This window comes from Aulonocara sp. 'chitande type north' Nkhata Bay, linkage group LG11 (genome assembly GCF_057382095.1).
Source record: "Aulonocara sp. 'chitande type north' Nkhata Bay isolate Kocher_YH1m ecotype deep benthic linkage group LG11, A_spYH_male_GT1.1, whole genome shotgun sequence".
NCBI lineage: Eukaryota > Metazoa > Chordata > Actinopteri > Cichliformes > Cichlidae > Aulonocara > Aulonocara sp. 'chitande type north' Nkhata Bay.
Genome location: NC_141354.1, coordinates 28,157,148 through 28,175,812, shown reverse-complemented (window position 1 = coordinate 28,175,812; position 18,665 = coordinate 28,157,148). Strand labels below are relative to the sequence as shown.

Sequence of the window (18,665 nt, the reverse complement as noted above, 5' to 3'; positions counted from 1 at the left end):
CATGTATATATGTATAAATATGTAAGTGATGGAGGCTGAATTAATGTAAAATTAATACTACAGGTTACTGCTACTGCTACCCTGACATTAGACAGGCTTGAGTTGATGGTTTCCATCATAAATAGAGCCTCCAGTTTAGCGATAATAATAATGCTCTTTTGCACACTCACTTAAGAAATACCAAGAGTCACATTAGATGCAAGCTAAAACAGTTTCATAGAAGCTATATTACTGACACTTAAGATCAAAGCATTTTTCTCCCTTTAAAGGTGTCTGTGCAGAATTACCTAATCATCAAATGACCAAAAGAAAAGAAGCAAAAATTCAGACATGTAGGTAATAATTTTTTCTGTTTATGAGTTCCTTTATTTATTGCCACACCACTTTGTGTTGTACAGTGAACATCAGGTGAGCCACAGTCCTGGGAATCTCAGATCATCAGGGTACAATTCAGAAAACTCTAACCCAGTCCGGATATAAAGTCTGTATCATCTTGAAACCTGCTGGCAAGCTTCCTCGAACCCCAAAAGACCTCCCTTCCTATAGAGACACCGAAAAACAAAAAGCAAAAAAATGTTAAAGGGTTGAGTGGTTTTATGATTTTGAAATTATTATTGATAGATTTATTAAACACTATAAATTAAAGCATGTAGTTTATACATAACAGTCATTCAAAACAAGTCATACCTGCCAAGGCTTTACCATATAACACTCCCATTTCTGATGAAATAAAAGCTGGTTGAAATTACAATACAGGACCCAGTGGAGAAACAAGGAAAAATCTGTGCTCTACCACTTGATGTACCCTTTTCTCTCAGTCTGTCAGTCCAGGATCTCTTTGATGCACCAGCAGCAGAGGAGGAAATAGAGGCATTCTTTAACCGACTGGATAAAACTGTAGGCAAAGTTTCCTCCCAGGAAGTTCTTGCCTCGTCCCAGGCCCATGGCCATGTCCCGCAGGTGCTGTCCCAGAGAGGCGGAAGGCATGGCCTGGGGAAGAGGACGCTGGGGGTGCATGGCTGTGCAGAGGGACCAGACAAATGCAACGAGGAGGGCAGTCGATGAGAAGAACTGGAAGATGAGCTGTGACAAATGGAGTCAGATGAGACCCATGCAACAGCTGAGCTCTGCTCCGTATTCCCGGCACTGTTCACTCCTCTACTTATAACCTCCTATACAAACTGCAAGCGCTCTCCACCCACATCTGGCATTTTCTGGACTGTCCTCTAGTTTCAAACGCCCGCTGACTGATTAAAGACCTTGTTTACCTTTGCTGTACTCAGTTCCCATGTGTCGTATGATGCCCCCCTGAATAAGCCCCTGCTGTTCCAGCCACAAAAAAGAGAGTTCCAGTAGCTCCAACACATTCGCCACGACACCACACTCTTTGTTCGGGTCAGCGTACAACAAACGCTCATATTTTCTCGTAGTGTGTGCTTTGTTTCAGTCTCTGCTGAACTTTTTTGATGTACACAGAGGGAGGCACAGCAAAAGCCAAACTCACAAAGCCAGATAAGTGATATATGTATTTATATATGCAATCTATATTTTTCCAATACAGGTGTAAACAGACACATTTCCCTAAAAACAAAACAAGACAAAGAGTATTAAAACAGAAACATAAAGTAATAAAAATCATTATCTGTGCACACTATTTCAAAAGGAACCTTTGGCTTTTTAAAAACACAAACCAAAAAGTACAACAGCATCATCAACACTACCACCATCACCAACAATAAACAACTAATTTTCTGAAAGGATTTTCATGCAACAAAGGCTACTGTGATGCACAATAATAACACAGAACCAGTTCACTAACGATAAAGAGCATCAAGTGAGCCTGTTCCAGCCCACACACACATACAACAGGTACGCACAGTAATGGCAGAACTTCTCTGCCGTTTTCCTATTTCTGACCTGCATAAAGCTGAACATGCAGACTGACCCGGCGGTCACTCGGGTATGTGTGTGCATACATGATCTACAACATGTTAGCCCACTTCAAAGTCTAATGACTAACAGATAGTTAAGGTTTAGGCTGAAAAAAAAAATCCCTTCTCAAATTTTTAAATTTTGGCTTCGGTCTCTTCGACGTGTTCAAATTCCACATGAGCGACCTCTGTGCTGTGGTTTCTGGCTCTGTGTTATTTATCAAAGAAGTCATTAAATATACAAAAATGGAAACAATAATCCATCACTTAAGCTTATCAGTCAAAAATTTATGTTATTTACAGATGATCAGGAAAAACCCCCGATCCCATACCACCCCGACCCCCACTCCCCCCCAGATGGTGACATCAAGTATCTGTGACTGTAAGCTGAACGCGAGAACGTGCATCAGAGGAGATTGCCATCACTAGATCTGTTTGCGTGTGTTTACCGGAGTGTCATTTTTGCAAAGTTGTTGATAAACTGAGACTTTTTTTGTAAGATTCTCCTGTAGCTGACTACATTTGAATTAAGTACATAAGGTGACTGCATTGGAGTGACATGACTGCATTGAAGAATCAAGGCACGATCAAAAAGGTATATATATATCTATATATAGATATATAGATATATAAACCAAAAACAACTACATCATGAAGGGAGGAGGAAAACAGTAAACAATAACGTGAACTTCTCCCTCCTGATCCTCGAAAATCTGTGAACACAGCACGCCGAGGAGCAACCTTTGGCTGAACAGTTCATTGTTAGCAATATCCGTCTAACCTCGGAACATAAAAGGTTTGGAAATCGTTCATTATTCTCTCAAACGATTCAATAAAACACAAACATAACATCAAAATTACATAACCAGTTACCATGACATAACTTGCATTGTTTTTGCAGAAGGAAATTCATTGCTTAGACTGTTAAACACTTGTCAAAGGGGTCTCCCGCTAACTGCTCTTTTCAATTAGGATATTCTTTAAAGATATAACACATAGATTGTCGATGCAAACGCATATTAAGGTGTTTAATGTAAACCAAATGCTCAATAATATCTCGTCTAAGCTTCTCCAAACTTACTGAATTTTGTGTTGTGGTTGATTTTGATGTATTTTTTAAAAATCTCCTTTATTGCCCCCCCCCCATGCACACAATCGTTCCTCTCCACTCTAAAACGGGCATGTTTCGAAATGCATTTCTTTCTACACACAGTTGCTCCGATGCCGCAAACGCACAAGATCGATAGGAGTTGTTAATATTCATGGCTTCCTTTTCTGCTTCCTTTTCAACCAAGTTCATGTTCTTTGGCATGACAGGTGGTGCTGACTCAGTTGTGTAAAAGGTGTGTACGTCTGCGTTTAGAAAGGGATTGGGAGGATACAGCTGATTTGATCCTTGCGTACTCAGGGTGTCCTTTGATTGATGAGTGCCAAGATAATAAACAGAAACACAGAAAAAAAAAAAAAAAAAAGGAATATACAGTATATGAAGATCATTGGCATAGCAGTCCTAGATTTGCATACAGGCTTTCCTCCAGGGGTTTAAAAGTCCTTAAAAGAGGAGAAGTTGGGGTTGGGGGTGGCCCTCTGATGAGATCGGAACCAAACTCGTATACCTGTACACATATTCTCCAGCCGAATTATTTTATACCAAGGATTGCTGTGAGAGTTTGTGTTTGAGCCTAGTTCAGTCTCGGAAACAAAGAACTCTTGCCATCCAGTTTGTGTTTTATCTAAAATGCTCCAGCAACAGTCTGAGGAGGATTTTTTTCCCTCCTTTCAGAAAGAATAAAGAAAGCACATGCTTAGAAGTACTGAAGATCTCCCTCCATGTCCCTTAATGTTCCTTTCCACACTCTTCAGTTCTGCCATTTCAGTACATGATTCCATGTAGTATTACGTTTCCACTTTTTTTTTTTTCATAATTACAGATAAAGATTTTTTTTTCTTAAAAAACAAAAAGAAAAAAAAGATTGCATTTGTTTTCTGCCCCATTCTGTAATTTGCAAAGGGCTCCTTCCTGGTTCACAGTAGGCTGAGAAATTGCAGCAGTGCTTCTCCGCTTTGGAGGAATGCGCCTGATAGTCGGTGATGTCAGCGAAGGAACCGTAGATCACAGTTTGGACAGGAAATATAGCAACAGCAGCAAGTGAGTGATTTTGCAGAGAAACTGGTGATACTTTTTCTATTTTTTTTGGCTTTCTTTGCAATGTGTGTGCATATGTATCGTTGTGTGTTAGGTGTAGTGTTTCTGTGTGCATTAAAGGAAATGAGCGTGTGTGTGTGTGTGTGTGTGTGTGTGTGTGTGTGGTCGTGTATGTTGTGCAGAACTGATATAATAGTAGGAGTGTATGTTTTTGGTGGTGTATTTCATTGGTGTGGGTAAGGTCAGGCCCTGCGCTCTACTGGCTGTTGCAGACACACTTCACTCCCAGCTGACACAATGGGAAGTCTGTTGTCCATGTGGTAACTGATCAGGTGGCTGACACTCGAAAACCGGTGGTCTTTTGTACGGACCTGAAAAAAGAAAAGGGGAATAAATTAGAGTAAGCTTCAACACCAATATAACCCTCCACTCTGAAATCTCTGTTATGAATTTGATCGTTTCGTGACATACCACTCCTTCTGGGTCAACGAGCAGCAGGTGTTTGGGCTGACCACCCTGCTGTCCCGTGAGGACGTACTGCCCAGGTGTGGTTCCAGACTCCCGCACCAGGAAGTCTCCATCTCGGGTCAACAGTTTCTCTGCTTCCTTACGACTTAGGCTCCCGTGGAACCAGATTTCAGACTGTAATTGCTGCACCATAGAGGGCACTGCTGTCACTGAGTTTGGGCCTCCATGCCCAGAAACCCCCAGGGCATCATCCAGTGGCTCTTGAAAAATGAACACACAGAAATGTATTATTTTGTATTTCACTGTGGATAACATGTTGTCCTGTAGGATCCCATAGCACTGTCTGCATTTCTGCACGACCGATAAATAGGGAAGTGAACCACATTGACTCTGACAGATGCTGCACACAGTTGTGGACTCTGCCGTGAAAAGCTTTATGTAGTCAATCAATAATCTTATACAAATTGCCCCTGTAATGGACAAAGACATTCTAATATCCTTATCTTCCTCTGAGGCTGACTTCTGTGGAGAGCTCCACTGCCAATTAGCATCAGTCATATGGAAATGTAAAATACAAACTGCTTTACTCATCTCACGAGCCCAATGATTAACCCTCTTTTCTTCTCACATGAAAGAAAAATAGCTGATTGCAATTGCCAGAAATTTTGGTCATCTTGATTACAACCCACACACATCACAAATTACCTTTCTTATTTAGTTTTCTCACAGGCTAATGATTTGCACTAGTGTTCAGGATTCAGTCCATTTGAACTTCACTTAGCAGATTTCCAGCAAAAACGCACAAAAAGACACTTACTCATGTCGAAAGCGTCTTTGTGAGCATTTCCGTTTGCTGCAGCTGGGAGGCGAGGTTTATCTACGTTGACGTACGAAGGGTCATCAAACATCTCCCGCCCACCTTCTTTGGCACCCACTAAGAAAAAACAAAATAAAAAAGGAAATAAGTAAAAGTTGCACAAACACAGGAAGAACTTTGCCACGTATTCTCACTTCCTTGCAATTCTAAGAATTTTATCAGGACTAAACAGGGCAAAAACGGAGAGAAAGTTTGACCAATTTCTCATGATTTAGCAACAAATAATATAAAGAAATATGTTAGTAACCAAAAAAGAAAAAAAAAAAGGACAGGAACGACAGATAAAGTCCAAAGAGATGCACACATGCAGGCAGCGACAGAGCTCACCTGGCAGGGGTGGCAGAGGCTGTTTATGAATGTCATTCTGACCCGGCTGTCCATAAGGCTGCAAACACAGAGGGGTACAAACAAATGCTGAATGCGTGCACCATGTGGGCATCCTCAAAAAAATGTTCTTTTCTGGCTAGTGAAATGATTACAATCTATTTATCTATCACTTAGGAATGACACAAGTAATTGATTAATTAATTAATTAATTTTTTTTTGGGGGGGGGGGGGGGGGTATGCTTGTCTTCCTTCTTTCATGTTAATATGCACGGTTCTCACCAGCGTGGCACCAGGCCGGGTCCTCATGTCAATCACTCCAGCAGGGGGAGGCTGTTTTCCAGGGAAATTATTATAGTACGGGACATCAGGAGGCGGAGCAGCCTCATCTTCTTCTTCCTCCCATGCAGAGCCATCAAATGGAGCCATTCTGTCACAGAGAACAGATACAGAAACAAATTATACGAGACAATATGCAAATACAAGCTCTTGGTTTAGGTTTGTGCAAGCGACAGTTACCTGTCATGAGGTGTGACCAGTTTCGGAGGGTTTTTTAGATACTGTTTAAAACGCAGTTCGAAGGCCTGACCAATGGTGCTGATGACTTCCTGGGCTAAACCCTCCGAACACTCCAGGATATGACATGCTGCAATAAGGAGGCACAAAAAGCTGATAAGCGGGCTTCTTTTGAAGGAAGCATGTGCTCCAACATACAAATACGTTCAGATACAGGTAGAATACAAAAGCACGTATGCATGTACATTTTTATTATGTGCGATGATGTAGGACACATGTAGCAGCTCTAATACATTTTGCATACTCTAGTTTTAACTCAGGAAATTACATAAGCAATAGGATGGCTTCTTTTTTTTATAAGCACTGCATGTTAGAACTTTAATGTCAATAATCTAGCCCGAAGATTTTCACTTTCAGTATTAAACAGAGGAGTGTTTTTGCTTTTTCAGCTGAGAAATGAGCCATAAGTTAACTAATTTAGCTTGCAAACAAACTATGGGACTTCAAAAATAGACATTTGGTGGAAAATGTACTTCTGCCTTTTCTCTACACACTGGGTGTCTTAGCTCTAGCGGGGTATTTGGCAAATTCAAAGGGGAATAAACAGCTAATAAAGCTATTTAAGTTTGATTTACTTATATTAAGATTAAATTCAGTTCATACATTAATGAAAATGTTTGGTTATATTTGCTGAAAGTAAAAAAAAAGAGGACTAGTTGCACAGTGCAATGAAAGCAACTACTCTAACTCATGTATTAAAGGATCATTTTATCTACACTGGCAGCTGCTACCTTGGTGAGGCTGTCATTTTGCCACTTACCTCTCTGGTTGACTGGATCTTTGGCCACATATGCTACGTACTCAGCTGTATCCTGAGGGAGACCGACAAGGAAGACAGTCAGAATGGGAAAAATCAATAGGAGGGAAAAGTGAAGGGCAGGTTTAGGACAGAAAAGCTAAGAAGAGAATAAGAAGAAAGAGGTAAAGCGAAGACTTTGGTGTTTAAGCCACAGCAGAAGTTAAAAACTTACAGAGCTTAAAGAAAAGAGAGAGAAGATACGAAGTAAAGAGATAATGTCTGGAAAGAGGGACTGCAGTCCAGGCAATCCAGTAAGGCTGCAATAAAATGAGTGGTATTCAGAGCAATAGACAATGACAGAAGGCAAGGAGGAAGAGCATGCTGGCTGAAGAAAGATGGAAAAAGGCGAGAGTGAGATTTCAGCTGAGAAACAGGGTTTGGCTGACTCACTGGGTCTCCTCCAGAGGCGAAAGAGATGGACTGCATGTGATGATTGGCGATTATCTGTGGAGAAAGAGAGAGAGAAAGAGAGAGGGAGAAAGAAGGAGAGGGAGAAGGAGAGCACGTGGGTGACATGAAGTATGTGGGAAGTGAAATGAAAGCATGTGGATGAAAAGACAAATGTGGAATCATTACTGAGAAAAGTGCTCTTTCCTCCATTGAGCGCTATCAATTGCAGCGGAGATAAAAACTAAGTAGGGACAATGGATGGAACACCTTTTTAACAGTCTGCAACAACCACCCATGTTAGATCAATAACAGCATCAACACTTGCTAATGCTTCAAGCACAGAGTGTGGTCTGTGAGTCCTTAATTGTGATTTGGTATATGTTCTGCATGACATGTTTCTTCGCGCTAATGCGAATGCACTACACCACTGTATACCATCTCCCCAAAGATAAACATCGTGCAGCAGCTATTAACTCATTAGAGGTCTAAGAGGAGGATCACATCCTGCCTTGTGGTAAAGCAGGAATCAAGACAATGGTTAAGAGGGATTTGTGCAGCATCCAGAGTAAATGAGGCAAACAATGAGAAGCAGTTCCAAATATATATCGGGGCATCTCCTGAATATTCCAGGAGGTCACGATACATAATAGATATGGAAAAATACTGAGAATTTCTTTAAAAAAAATGATGTTTATATCACTGAGATTCAACCACCTTTAACATTTTAGTGAACTAAACATGTTTACACCATTAACAAGAAGCTGAAAGCAGTGGGAATGATTACAATGCAACTCTGAAGGCAAAGAATAAAAACATTTAGAATTTTTGAAATAAATCATCTGTAGATTGGTCTTCGAAAGTAAGAAAACATAACAAAATCCACACAAAAATTCCTCAAGCAAAGAGATCCCCAGGTTTTCTCTGCTTCGGTAAACTCCACAGGCTAAGTGCACTCAGGGTACCTGAAAACATGCCCCATAGCTACAACAGAGAGCTCAGACAATCAAGTGTATTTCTGACTCAAAAGCGAGATTACTGGCTTTCAAGGACAGCTCAACGGAATGCCTGGGTAGAGTTTGCGAAAACAGCAGCTTGAGGTTAGAGCTTCGTTCTAACCTGTTTGCAGTCAGAGGCCAGCAGATTGAGGCTGCTGGTCGAGATGGTGAGGCTGATTGTCATGCCTGCAAACTGTAAATTACTCTTTCCCAGGATGGACGTTAGACAGCGAGAAGAAGGCTGCAAAAGGAGAGAGAGCAGTTTTAGTAATAATCAAATCAAGGTGCCCAAACCAAAAAGCAACAGGACGTTTTGTTTTTTAAAAAAATTCAACAAAGCATGATAGTCCACTGAGTGCTCCCTGCCTCAGCATGACTGTGGGCATATGTGTGGAAATGCCTGTGTGTGGGAGTGGGAGAACAGCTGCAATTGTGAAAGTGATCCTGTCTCCAAGGCCAACTGCGACCAATTGGGAATAGACAGGACAGTTCGCATACTGTAGCCTGGGCCAAGAGCATCACACAGACCATGCCAGCACTATTGTGCCAGCATTATTGCGCCAGCACGTTTATCCAAATCCTCCTACTGTTCTCATGGCTTTCATCCATATTTGTTCCAAAATGTTTAGAGTGTGCAGTGAGAAAAGCAGGAGCAACAGGACAGGAAGCACATGCTTGGCCACATTAACCTCAGTCCTGCCAAATCAGAGGCACTAGACTAGTTTAATCTATTCTAGTTTATATCCTATAACTGTATTTTGTCTGCTGTGCTATACTGTCAGACATTCCTTGGTCAAACCCTGCTACAGCAGCTGAATATAGCCACCTGTTTTATAGACTGTTTGGGTGGATGTTTTTAGGTTTACAGGAATACTGTGCACAGACACTCGCAGTCTTTAAACAGCAGACTGGCGGCTGTGTCTGCTAATCTGTTGTGCTCCTTTGGCCTGACGCTGGCTCCACACAAGCTTCTACTCCACCTCTCCAGCCTCCCTTGTGACAACAGGGAGGGAAAAGAGAGATCAGAGAGTGACTGGTAATTACCTGTGAGTAGTCGGCTAACCACAGAAGTGTACAATCAGCCCAAATCAAGATTTGTGTGTGTATGTGTGTACTTGTAAAGCTATATTTGACGGAATCACTGACTTTTAGATCACTGGAGGAAAAGTGGGGACATTTCGGTTGGTCCTGATTTTTGTGTGTAGGTTAAGGTTATAATTAGGTTTAGATTAGGGATAGGCTCTTCTATGAAGATAAAGAGGCAAGGGAATGGATTAAGTCAGTGAATGTGCTCATAAAGATAGCCAAACAATAAATGTGCATGTGGTCCAGCTATACTCACGTTTTGGGGACCTAAATCAGTTAACAAAGACACATTATGGAAAAAAAGGAAGTGCCAAATGTGTAATGTTTATAGTTCAGGATCAATGTCATAACAAATAGGAAAAACTCCAGGTTATGAATGCAACTTAATGTAATGTCCTCTAAAATCATGTATACACGGCTCTTTGTGCATTTGTGTGTATACATGAGACTAAATAGCCCACTGACCACAGGGTGGACAACGGAGCTAAATCTAGCTCTTATCCAGAAAACTCTTCATAACGCTGTCCACTTAAGTCTTATAAATAAATAATGCTCTGTATGGGTGTGTGCTCCTGTATGTAGCGCCTACCTTTCTCCTGCGGGCTCCTTTGGCACCGGGTACTGCCTCACACACCACAGAGATAGCTTCCCTGAAAAATGAAAAACATGCATGTTTGCAAATGGCATGTAATTGACCTAAACACCTTCCCAGATTCACATTTATGGATATTAAATGAGATCTGGCAGCGGGTGATAGAATTTATCGTCCCTGGCGACTGGGCTCGTCTTTGCCACGGAGACAAACATCATTGCGGAAACCAGATGGAAACCACCAGGATTCCAGAACATTCTAATTTGGGGGCTCTGAGAGCGGCAGGCGTGTACATGCAAACACACACGGGCAGATGTAGTCAGATGCTAAAACAGAAAGAAAACAAGCCCCGCAAGAAAAATGGAGCGGAAGCGAGCGAGCGGGCAAAGGAGTAAATGCGAGGTGAGTGATGTATGTGTGAGCCATAACATTTTTCAAAGTGTAACCACACTTTTAACATCTCGCCCCCTCAGAAACAAAGCAGAAATGAAACGAGTGAAAGGTCAAACCTGCAGCCGATGAGCTGTGTGTAATCTCACCTGGTGACCTGAGTTCTGGTGTTGAAGTCCAGCGCCCGCATTGATTGTAGCACCTCCACGCATCCCATGTACTGCCCAGGAAACAGGAAGGCAAAACATTAACATTAGACATTTCCTACATCCTGGTCCCATTGGACCAAGGGAACACAACAGAGGAAGAAAGCAACAGTATCCTTTCCACAGACTCAGTTTCTAAAAATGAAGGGTTTATATGTACACAAAAACAGCTTGGCAAGGGTGACGTGCAACTTTGCATTTAAGCTAGAGGCTACTGAGAATGTGCCAGTCACTTACCCGTACACTGTAGGAAACACCAGTGGTGCTGACCACATTGTCTGAGTGCAGCCAGCCACGGGTGGGCTTGTTGACAAAGGAGCCATGGCGCGTCCACTCGTCTCCTCCCAGCTGCCCTCCTTCCACCCGTGCCCTCCTAGACACCCCTCCTAGCCGGTTCATGTCCTGCAGAGGAGGTCGGGGAGGGGGAGAAGGAGCAGTTAGAAGCGAAACAGGGTGATGAAGTGGTGGGGAGGAGCTAGAGTTGCTCCTGTCATCCCCAGAGGACTCAACAGGTGCCTGAGGTGCCTGAGCTCCCTGTGATTTGCTTGAGGCCTTGAGTCCTGGGAGAAGAGTAGCTGAGACACCCAGACGAAGAGAGCCCATTCTGGGGAAGAAGGAGCAGAAGGTGGTGGGGCTGTTCTCAGCTTGTTGGGGAGAGGAGGGGGGCAAAATGGGAGTGAGAGATGAGGAAGAGAGAGAGGAAGGTAAGCCAGGGGAGGGTGTGAGGGGGGTGACAGGACTGGAAGGAGGAAACGATGATGGATTGGAGTTTGTTTCGTCAGTTGAGCTCAGTGATTCACTCCGAAAATGGGTGTATTTTGTTTTCTCCATAATGAATTGAATCATAATGAATCTGCAGTGTCAGTTTTTATATCCGTGCAAGTCCACACAAGCTCTTGTGATTCAAAGTCTCTTTGTCTCAGTATTCAAAGTTTTTCTCTGAAAGGACAAACAGCCATCTGTCTGTCTTGCTCAGTGTAAGAGCTGCATCCATCTGTCTGGTTGTGTGTCCTCCACTTGTTTCCAGGCAGCCAAAACCCAACTGCTTTAAAAACGGCTTTATCCACAATGAAAGCAGTATGAGCAAAAGCACAGAGGAAACGTTGGGTGCCCCAGTTAATGGTAAAACACAGACAAAAAAAGCTTTTTAGTGCACCAGTGCAGCTCATGTTGTCATGAGTTCATTTTGAAATTTACTTGAGTGTTTTCTGAGTTCCCAGGAACTGATGAATAGCTTCTTAGCTGTCCACAGACTGTTGCTCTTGGTGTTTTGCCATGATGTAAAACAATATCTGTGACTATCTTGTCCCAACTTAATAGCCTCTGAGTGAGGCCCAGTAATTCAGCTGTCACCAGCACCATGAAGAATCAGCACAAGTGATTGTCTCTCTGAACACCCCCTCATGTGTATGTCTTACTGCTCTGGGGGGTGCGCATTTCTATGTGATGTGTCTACATGCATGAGGCAGTATAAACCTTGCCGGCCTACAATGCTTCTTTGATTATCTGTGTATGTTCGTGTTGGCATGCGCTTGTGCGTGCACGTGTGAAGCAGCTCCCCTTGGCAGCTCTATCCTGCTTGACACGGGCCCATAAAAATCCTATTAGCAGCCAGAGAGGGGATTGCAAGGAGGGCCGTGCACGCTAACGCGGCAGCGACGCACACATTATACACAGCCTCAACTGGTCGATACGACAGCAAGCACCTGCAGAGCTCAATGAAGCCCAGAACTGCTAAAGAAGAGAGAGGAGGCTTACTGATGTATGGCTAGTCTCCAACTCTTGGTAGCAGCACACTTTCTTTAACGCCTACTTTTCACTCCCTCTCTCTCTTCCTCCAAATGCTTTCATGTCCTCTCTGAATGGCCCTCGCTCTCTCTCTCCCTGCTTCTTCTTCTTCTTCTCTTCTCTTCCAGATTACCTCTGGCGCAGGCGCCTTCCCTTTCTCTGAACTCTTTCCTCCCTTCTCTCTGTCTCCTCTCTTATCCTGGAAGTCTTCTCTCTTCCTCCACACTATGTGCTCCGCCAGCCTCTGTCTCTCCAACGCCTCCGCCCTCTCCCGCGCCACCACTTCCTCTCTCCTCTTCCAGATGATCTCTCGCTCCCCCTCTCCCCCTCCCTCGTCTGCTCGCCCGTTCTCCAGGCTGTCCCGTTTAACAGTCCCTCAGTCGAAAAAAATTAATAAAAATAATATTGAGCCCTGTCTTTCTGCTTCCCTTAGCTTTAGGATTATAGATGGTTAAAGGCTAGGCATGGTAACCTTTGACACCAACAGAAACCCTAAAGACAAAAAGTGAAGTACTTAAGACTGCACTGGCAGAGTTGAATCTGTTCCTGACTGATGTTCCTGATATGGCTAAAACAAGTGAGCCTGTCTTGTTTCAAGTGTGTTCCCTAAAACTGGCCACATAGGGTGTTGATTTTTTTCTTCCTGGAGCACCATTAGATAGCGGTAGTTTGAGTCTGAGATGCTGCCTGTGTCTGGTACACTGACACACACTGCAGTAGCACGGTGGTGATGTAACACTGAAGAATGTAGGTCATTGGCTGATAACAACTACCGGTGGTCTTGTTGTGATGGTAATGAGACCTGATTGGTCAGGTTTGAACTCCCAACCCAGGGTTCCCTGAATGGTGCTGAGGCTCACCAGTGTTCAACATGTAGTCACTCGCCCAGCTGGAAATGCTCAATCAAAACTGCTGTTAGGCTGATTTCTCTATGCACGGCTGTTCTCACCCTGTAACTTTATTACGGCCTAGTTCAAATAGCAATCGCAGAACAGAGTTATTTACCTGAGAGAAAAATATTGACACTGTCACAGATGATATGAACGAGCCAAGAGTTATATTCCTTCCTTATCTAAGGCAGGGCTTATCAAGCAGCAAGTAAGCTCTCTCTACTGTACAGACACCATCTCACATCTCATAGTCTGCATAGTCCAATCTAGAAGGCAAACAACAGTCTGTTTACATTAACAGTCTCTCACAAACCGGAGCCCTACAATTAAAACAGTCTGCAACAGTTTGACCTCAGTAGGAGGCAAAGCTACACCTACAGTCCAGCAGTAAACTGGCTGGCTGACCTACAACTTAGTGCTGCTGAGGCACTAGTCATACTTACAATCTGTTGACCTTTGCTCGCTCAAAGGAGAAGGTTTACACCCACCTTTTCCACAACACATACAAAAGTCTGTAAAAGTGGCACCAGCGTTTCAGTAATGCCAAGCAAAAAAGGTTGATTATTTATTTCCTCCTCACACTAAGATTTCAGAACTTCATTCTGCCTGAAGGACAGCCCACAAGCTGGTGGTGGGCGCTCAATGCATGGCAAAGGAACAGTCGCCTACACCAGTCTAGCACCACAGAGGGATTGTCTAGCAATTCTAGCTAGTCATCCATCTGGTCTTGGCCAGAAAGCACCATGGAGGATCCAGTCATACTTATGAACTGCAAGACAGGCTGGGACGATCTCCAGAAAGCTGTAAAGCATCTAATAAAACCAGAACTTAGTCCGTAGAGATGAATAGCACTTAAAAAGGCAAACTATTCAACCTCAGTAGACTTGCTAACACTGGAGAGAAATTCAGGTGCTGTTAAAAAAAAGGGAGCTGCTGAAATGCTCTATGGGCAGAGTTAACCCTGGCTCTTCCCAGGGATGTTTTAGTGCACCGAACACAGTGTAGGTCAGGTGACTGCAGAGGAGATGACCCTCTACAGGAAGAGAAATACTGAGTCACCTAGAGACAAACAGCAAAAGGAAAAGGCTGTGACAAACACAGCTAATGACTGGTAATTGGTGGCCTTGGGGCCACGCAGCTGTGATATGTACAAGTGAAATCAGTACTGTAATCTAATTCATCCAGTCATTTCTGATAAGAGCGCATCAGTTTGACTGATGGAAATGGTAGTTGTCATTAATAAATGTGAGATCGGGACAGGCTGGACGGAGATGAGTCGTACAAGGCGAACACGGAGAATTGGGAGGGGGAGACAGGTGACCTGAAACAACCCTGATTCCCGGAGCTTGCCGAGCTCCGCAAAGACAAGGACTGTCTAGTAGAGAAGAAGGGAAACAAAAACTCTAAAAACTGACACAAACAATGAACTAATCTTGTTTTATCAAGTAAATATATACAATTACCAAACGGCACAGCACCAGTTTAAAAAGATAGGACAAGGAAAACCAACTTTACATCTTGTTCTGTCTGCAGCTGCTGCCCGTTGCTATGGCAACAGACATTAAAAGAGATGCCTGCAGAGGATATATACTGAGAAGTCCTGACAACAGCAGAAATCTTCAGACAAAGAGATAACCGCTTTGTCAAATCACATTGCAAGCAATTAGTAGCTCCATCAAAGGCTCCACATTAGAGCTCTTTTTTTTCATCCAACAGGAGAAAAACTACAGACTCCTAGAAAGATCAATATGGTTCAGGAAATGATCAAAGTTTGGCCGGCATCCCGCCAGCCATAAAACCGAATCAATGTTGACATCCGATGTCGGTCGCTTGCACCGACTCCGACTAGGGCATGTAAAACTGACACTGTTTTCAAAGAATAATAATCTATTTTCTAATAACTGTATAAACAAGAATTTCACCAAGAATTAACATCAAAAAGACAACTCATGTTTAGAAAACTTGCATAAAAACAACCTGAATATTCTGTGCAGCAGCTAACAAAGATTAGAATGATTGTATAACATCCTGCAGAGTAGATCCTACGCTCATGAAGGATAGGAAAAGAAAATAGAAAATCACAAAGGGAGTCTGTATTTCCAAAAAAAGAAAAGAAAAAGTAATTAAACTGTTCTGTATAAAGTGAGTCTTATCGATTTCCCTAAGTGTTTTAATGAATGGCAAAAAAACAAAACAAAAACCGAAGTAGTTCCTTTTTTGGTTTATAAAGCATGCAATTGATAATCCACGGTGATTCTCCTAAAGCTAGGTTCCGTATTCACATAAGAACCACATTAATGTTTAAACGGCCACAGCTTGTTCGATCATTCGTCCTCTCCTTCCTCTTCCTAGCTTTCCCTTCGTCCACTCCCCGAAAAACGTGCTTCTCCTCTGATCCGCTCTTCCGCTCGATTAATTCACAAAGTCACTGCCGGCAGCTCCTCTCCATCTATCCTCTCCTCCGTTTGGCTGCCTCCTCTTTTTGTCCCTCCTCTCACTCTCTCTCTCTCTCTCTCACTCTTTCAGCAGATGGTGAAATGGCAGTGTTGCCAGGATGGATGATGGTAGTCCTTCATTGTGCTCCTCTTCTCCCCTCACGTCTGTCTCTCATCCCCACTTTCCTTCCACCTCTGTCTGTCTGTTAGAGGCACAAGCACACTGTCTGTCCTCCCCTCCTCCCTGTCTGGGTGGGTGATGCTGCCTCCCATTCTCAGTCTCTCTCTTTCATACACACACACACAACCGCGCCACAGCCTGTGCCCTCCCCACCTTCTTTTCTCCCATGCTACCTCCTTCCTGTTTCCTTCCCTTCCCCCCACCTCCTCTCTGCAGCCAGAGTCATTTAGCAGTATACATGTGTATGCACAGAAAGATGCTGCACTTCTACTCAGAAATGCACACACTCCAAGGAGAGATGGAGATGGGGATGGGGAAGGAGGAATGAAGGGAAGGGAAGAGAAGGGAAGGGATGGTGGATACATGTGTTTGTGTGTGCATGTGGAGGGTGGGCTGTTCATGTTGGGTATTCAACGCTCCTCCCTTATTCATGTTTGGTAACCTGAGAAACACAGTTAAAGAGTGAGGGGAAGAGAGTGAGAGAGAGAGAGGAAGGATGGATATAGATAGCCTCTGTGTGCTGTGACATGAGGTCACTCTATATAACCTTGATAAAAGTGGACAAAGTGAGGGGAAAAAGGAAAGCAGACTGCACTCGCATGATGATAAATATTTCCAATGTTACTACATGACTACAGCACTCTAGGGGAAAAGACTGGAAGACATAAAGCAGAAATCCCACAGATTGGTCTTGACATTTGAGCGCATCTGATGAGAAGGCAGTGTTGCGGAAAGTAGAGGAAACCACACATAGAGTGACACAGGAACCCGGCAGAGTGGATAGCAGAGTCCTCAAATGACACCCCAAAGAGTCCCCGCAGTACCAATTTTCACCACTACACCATCATTGTGAGCTCAAGCAGTGCACTCAAGGATGTGAAGGTTCATAATGAGACAACTGCAGACAGCTAGCATTAGTCATCATACACAGTGATCTGATTGGTAGTGATGGGCATGATTGGCGAAGAAGACACCCTCCACCGCCCAGAACCAGCGAAACACACGATACACTGTGGCTTAGGGTTGACCTAATCGAACATTTTGTGCTCCCTTATTAGATTGAGTGAATTAACAGTTCAGGTGCCATCTTGAATTTACATTAAAAAGATAGCAACCACACTGAGCTGACAGCTTATTCAGTACACCCAACTAAAACTCATTGTACGATCTACTGTACAATATAAAGCACCTTGAGGCAACTGTTGTTGTGTTTTGGCGCTAGATACATAAAATTGAATTGAATTGAAAACTACTGCAGTTCAGCCAGTTTCTTCTCCATGGAGCCGCAACCTCCAAAAATAACCAAACATATCCATCTGAAAATATAGATATGGGTTTTTTAGCTCATAAAGGTACGATTTATCTCACAGCTTCCAACTGCATTTGTTTTATTTGGGTGCAACTAATAAACTGCAGAGGAAGTAAAGTTAACATCCCATTCAAACCACAATAAATTTACATGCACAGGGCTGTACAATTACTGAAGCACGATTTCAAAATGACTTTAGTTTCCAGTTCTTTCTTGCAGGTGAAAACTTGTGCAATATTAAAGATAGCAAATGAGGAGTAAAAAAGGAGGGGCGTGTGATTTTTCTGCATCACACTGTACTGCTTCTTAGAAGGCTGCGCTTTGTTGAAACATCTCTTAAATAAGGTTTTTGTTTTATGTTGCATATGCTACTTGGAAACCCTTTTAAATGGGTCAGAGAACATTCCAGTTTGTTTCATATCAAAGCCTGAAACGTGACACTTTCATAACGCTCGATTATAATTTCATGAAAATGGAAAGGAGGCATCTTAATTGGTGAAATATTGCACACCAACTACAATCACTCTTGTGTCCACAGTATCTTTGAGAGCAATTTTATTTTATTCTTGGTGTAATTGTGCAGCCCTGAAATTACAGTGCTTTAACAAATAATGCTTATTTTACACATATGCCCACCAGGGCTGGATGCGAGAGTCTGTTCATTTCTATATCATATCAGAAATTTAGAAGCAGCAACTCCTTTGCCACTGTGGCACGATGTGTTTTTTTGATCAGCTGCTTGTATCATTTTAATGCCTTACCATATATTCCATCGGCCAGCACAGGCAGCGTGTGAGTCTGTAGCCCTAAAAACACCAAGGTGCACATCAACACACAGTACACAAAAGCATACACAGTCGCAGACAAGCACACACGCACACAAATCAAAGAGCAAATTACAGCGTGCTCCAACCAGCGCCCTTGCAGCCACTTGACTTCCAGCATGCTTTGCTCCCAGCATCAGCTGTGGAGAGAGTCATGGGACCTTCTTCATATCGAGCACACAGACACACAACACTGACACAGGGAAGAGGCCGGGCGATACTGAGAGGGATAAAGTAACGGAAAGCGAAGGAAGGAGAGAGGAAGAGTGAAAGGAGAAAGGCAGAAATCCGCTGTGCGTGTTGAAACATACCCTGTGGAATGAAAAGAATCAACTCATAGGACTGCATGTGTAGGTTGTTTGTGTTTCAGCTTGCCCAGCGCGAGTTAGCAAGTGTGAGTTTAGGTGTTCTGCGCCTGCAGAAGTCTGTGGAAACTGCAGCTAGTCAGTGTTTATTAG

At 43.2% G+C, this 18,665-nt stretch overlaps 2 protein-coding genes across 3 annotated transcripts; both read right to left on the bottom strand.

Annotated features, from left to right (window-relative positions):
- Positions 1-328: 328 nt before the first annotated feature.
- On the bottom strand, positions 329-2,268 carry lenep (lens epithelial protein). The gene is made up of 2 exons (XM_086311734.1): positions 688-2,268; positions 329-540 (listed from the first exon to the last, which is right to left on the bottom strand). Exon 1 carries the CDS (start codon positions 1,015-1,017, stop codon positions 823-825), a length of 195 nt encoding a protein of 64 aa, XP_086167860.1. The 5' UTR covers positions 1,018-2,268; the 3' UTR covers positions 329-540; positions 688-822.
- Positions 2,269-2,278: 10 nt separating this feature from the next.
- shc1 (SHC (Src homology 2 domain containing) transforming protein 1) lies at positions 2,279-18,073 on the bottom strand. Of its 2 annotated transcripts, XM_086311732.1 has the most exons (12): positions 11,018-18,069; positions 10,724-10,794; positions 10,182-10,242; positions 8,628-8,747; positions 7,512-7,565; positions 7,083-7,134; positions 6,266-6,392; positions 6,029-6,176; positions 5,750-5,807; positions 5,363-5,479; positions 4,549-4,805; positions 2,279-4,448 (listed from the first exon to the last, which is right to left on the bottom strand). In XM_086311732.1, exons 1-12 carry the CDS (start codon positions 11,624-11,626, stop codon positions 4,320-4,322), a joined length of 1,803 nt encoding a protein of 600 aa, XP_086167858.1. In that variant the 5' UTR covers positions 11,627-18,069; the 3' UTR covers positions 2,279-4,319. The 2 variants fall into 2 exon arrangements, with proteins under 2 accessions (XP_086167858.1, XP_086167859.1); XM_086311733.1 differs by lacking the exon at positions 7,512-7,565 and having other exon boundaries at positions 11,018-18,073.
- Positions 18,074-18,665: the final 592 nt, after the last annotated feature.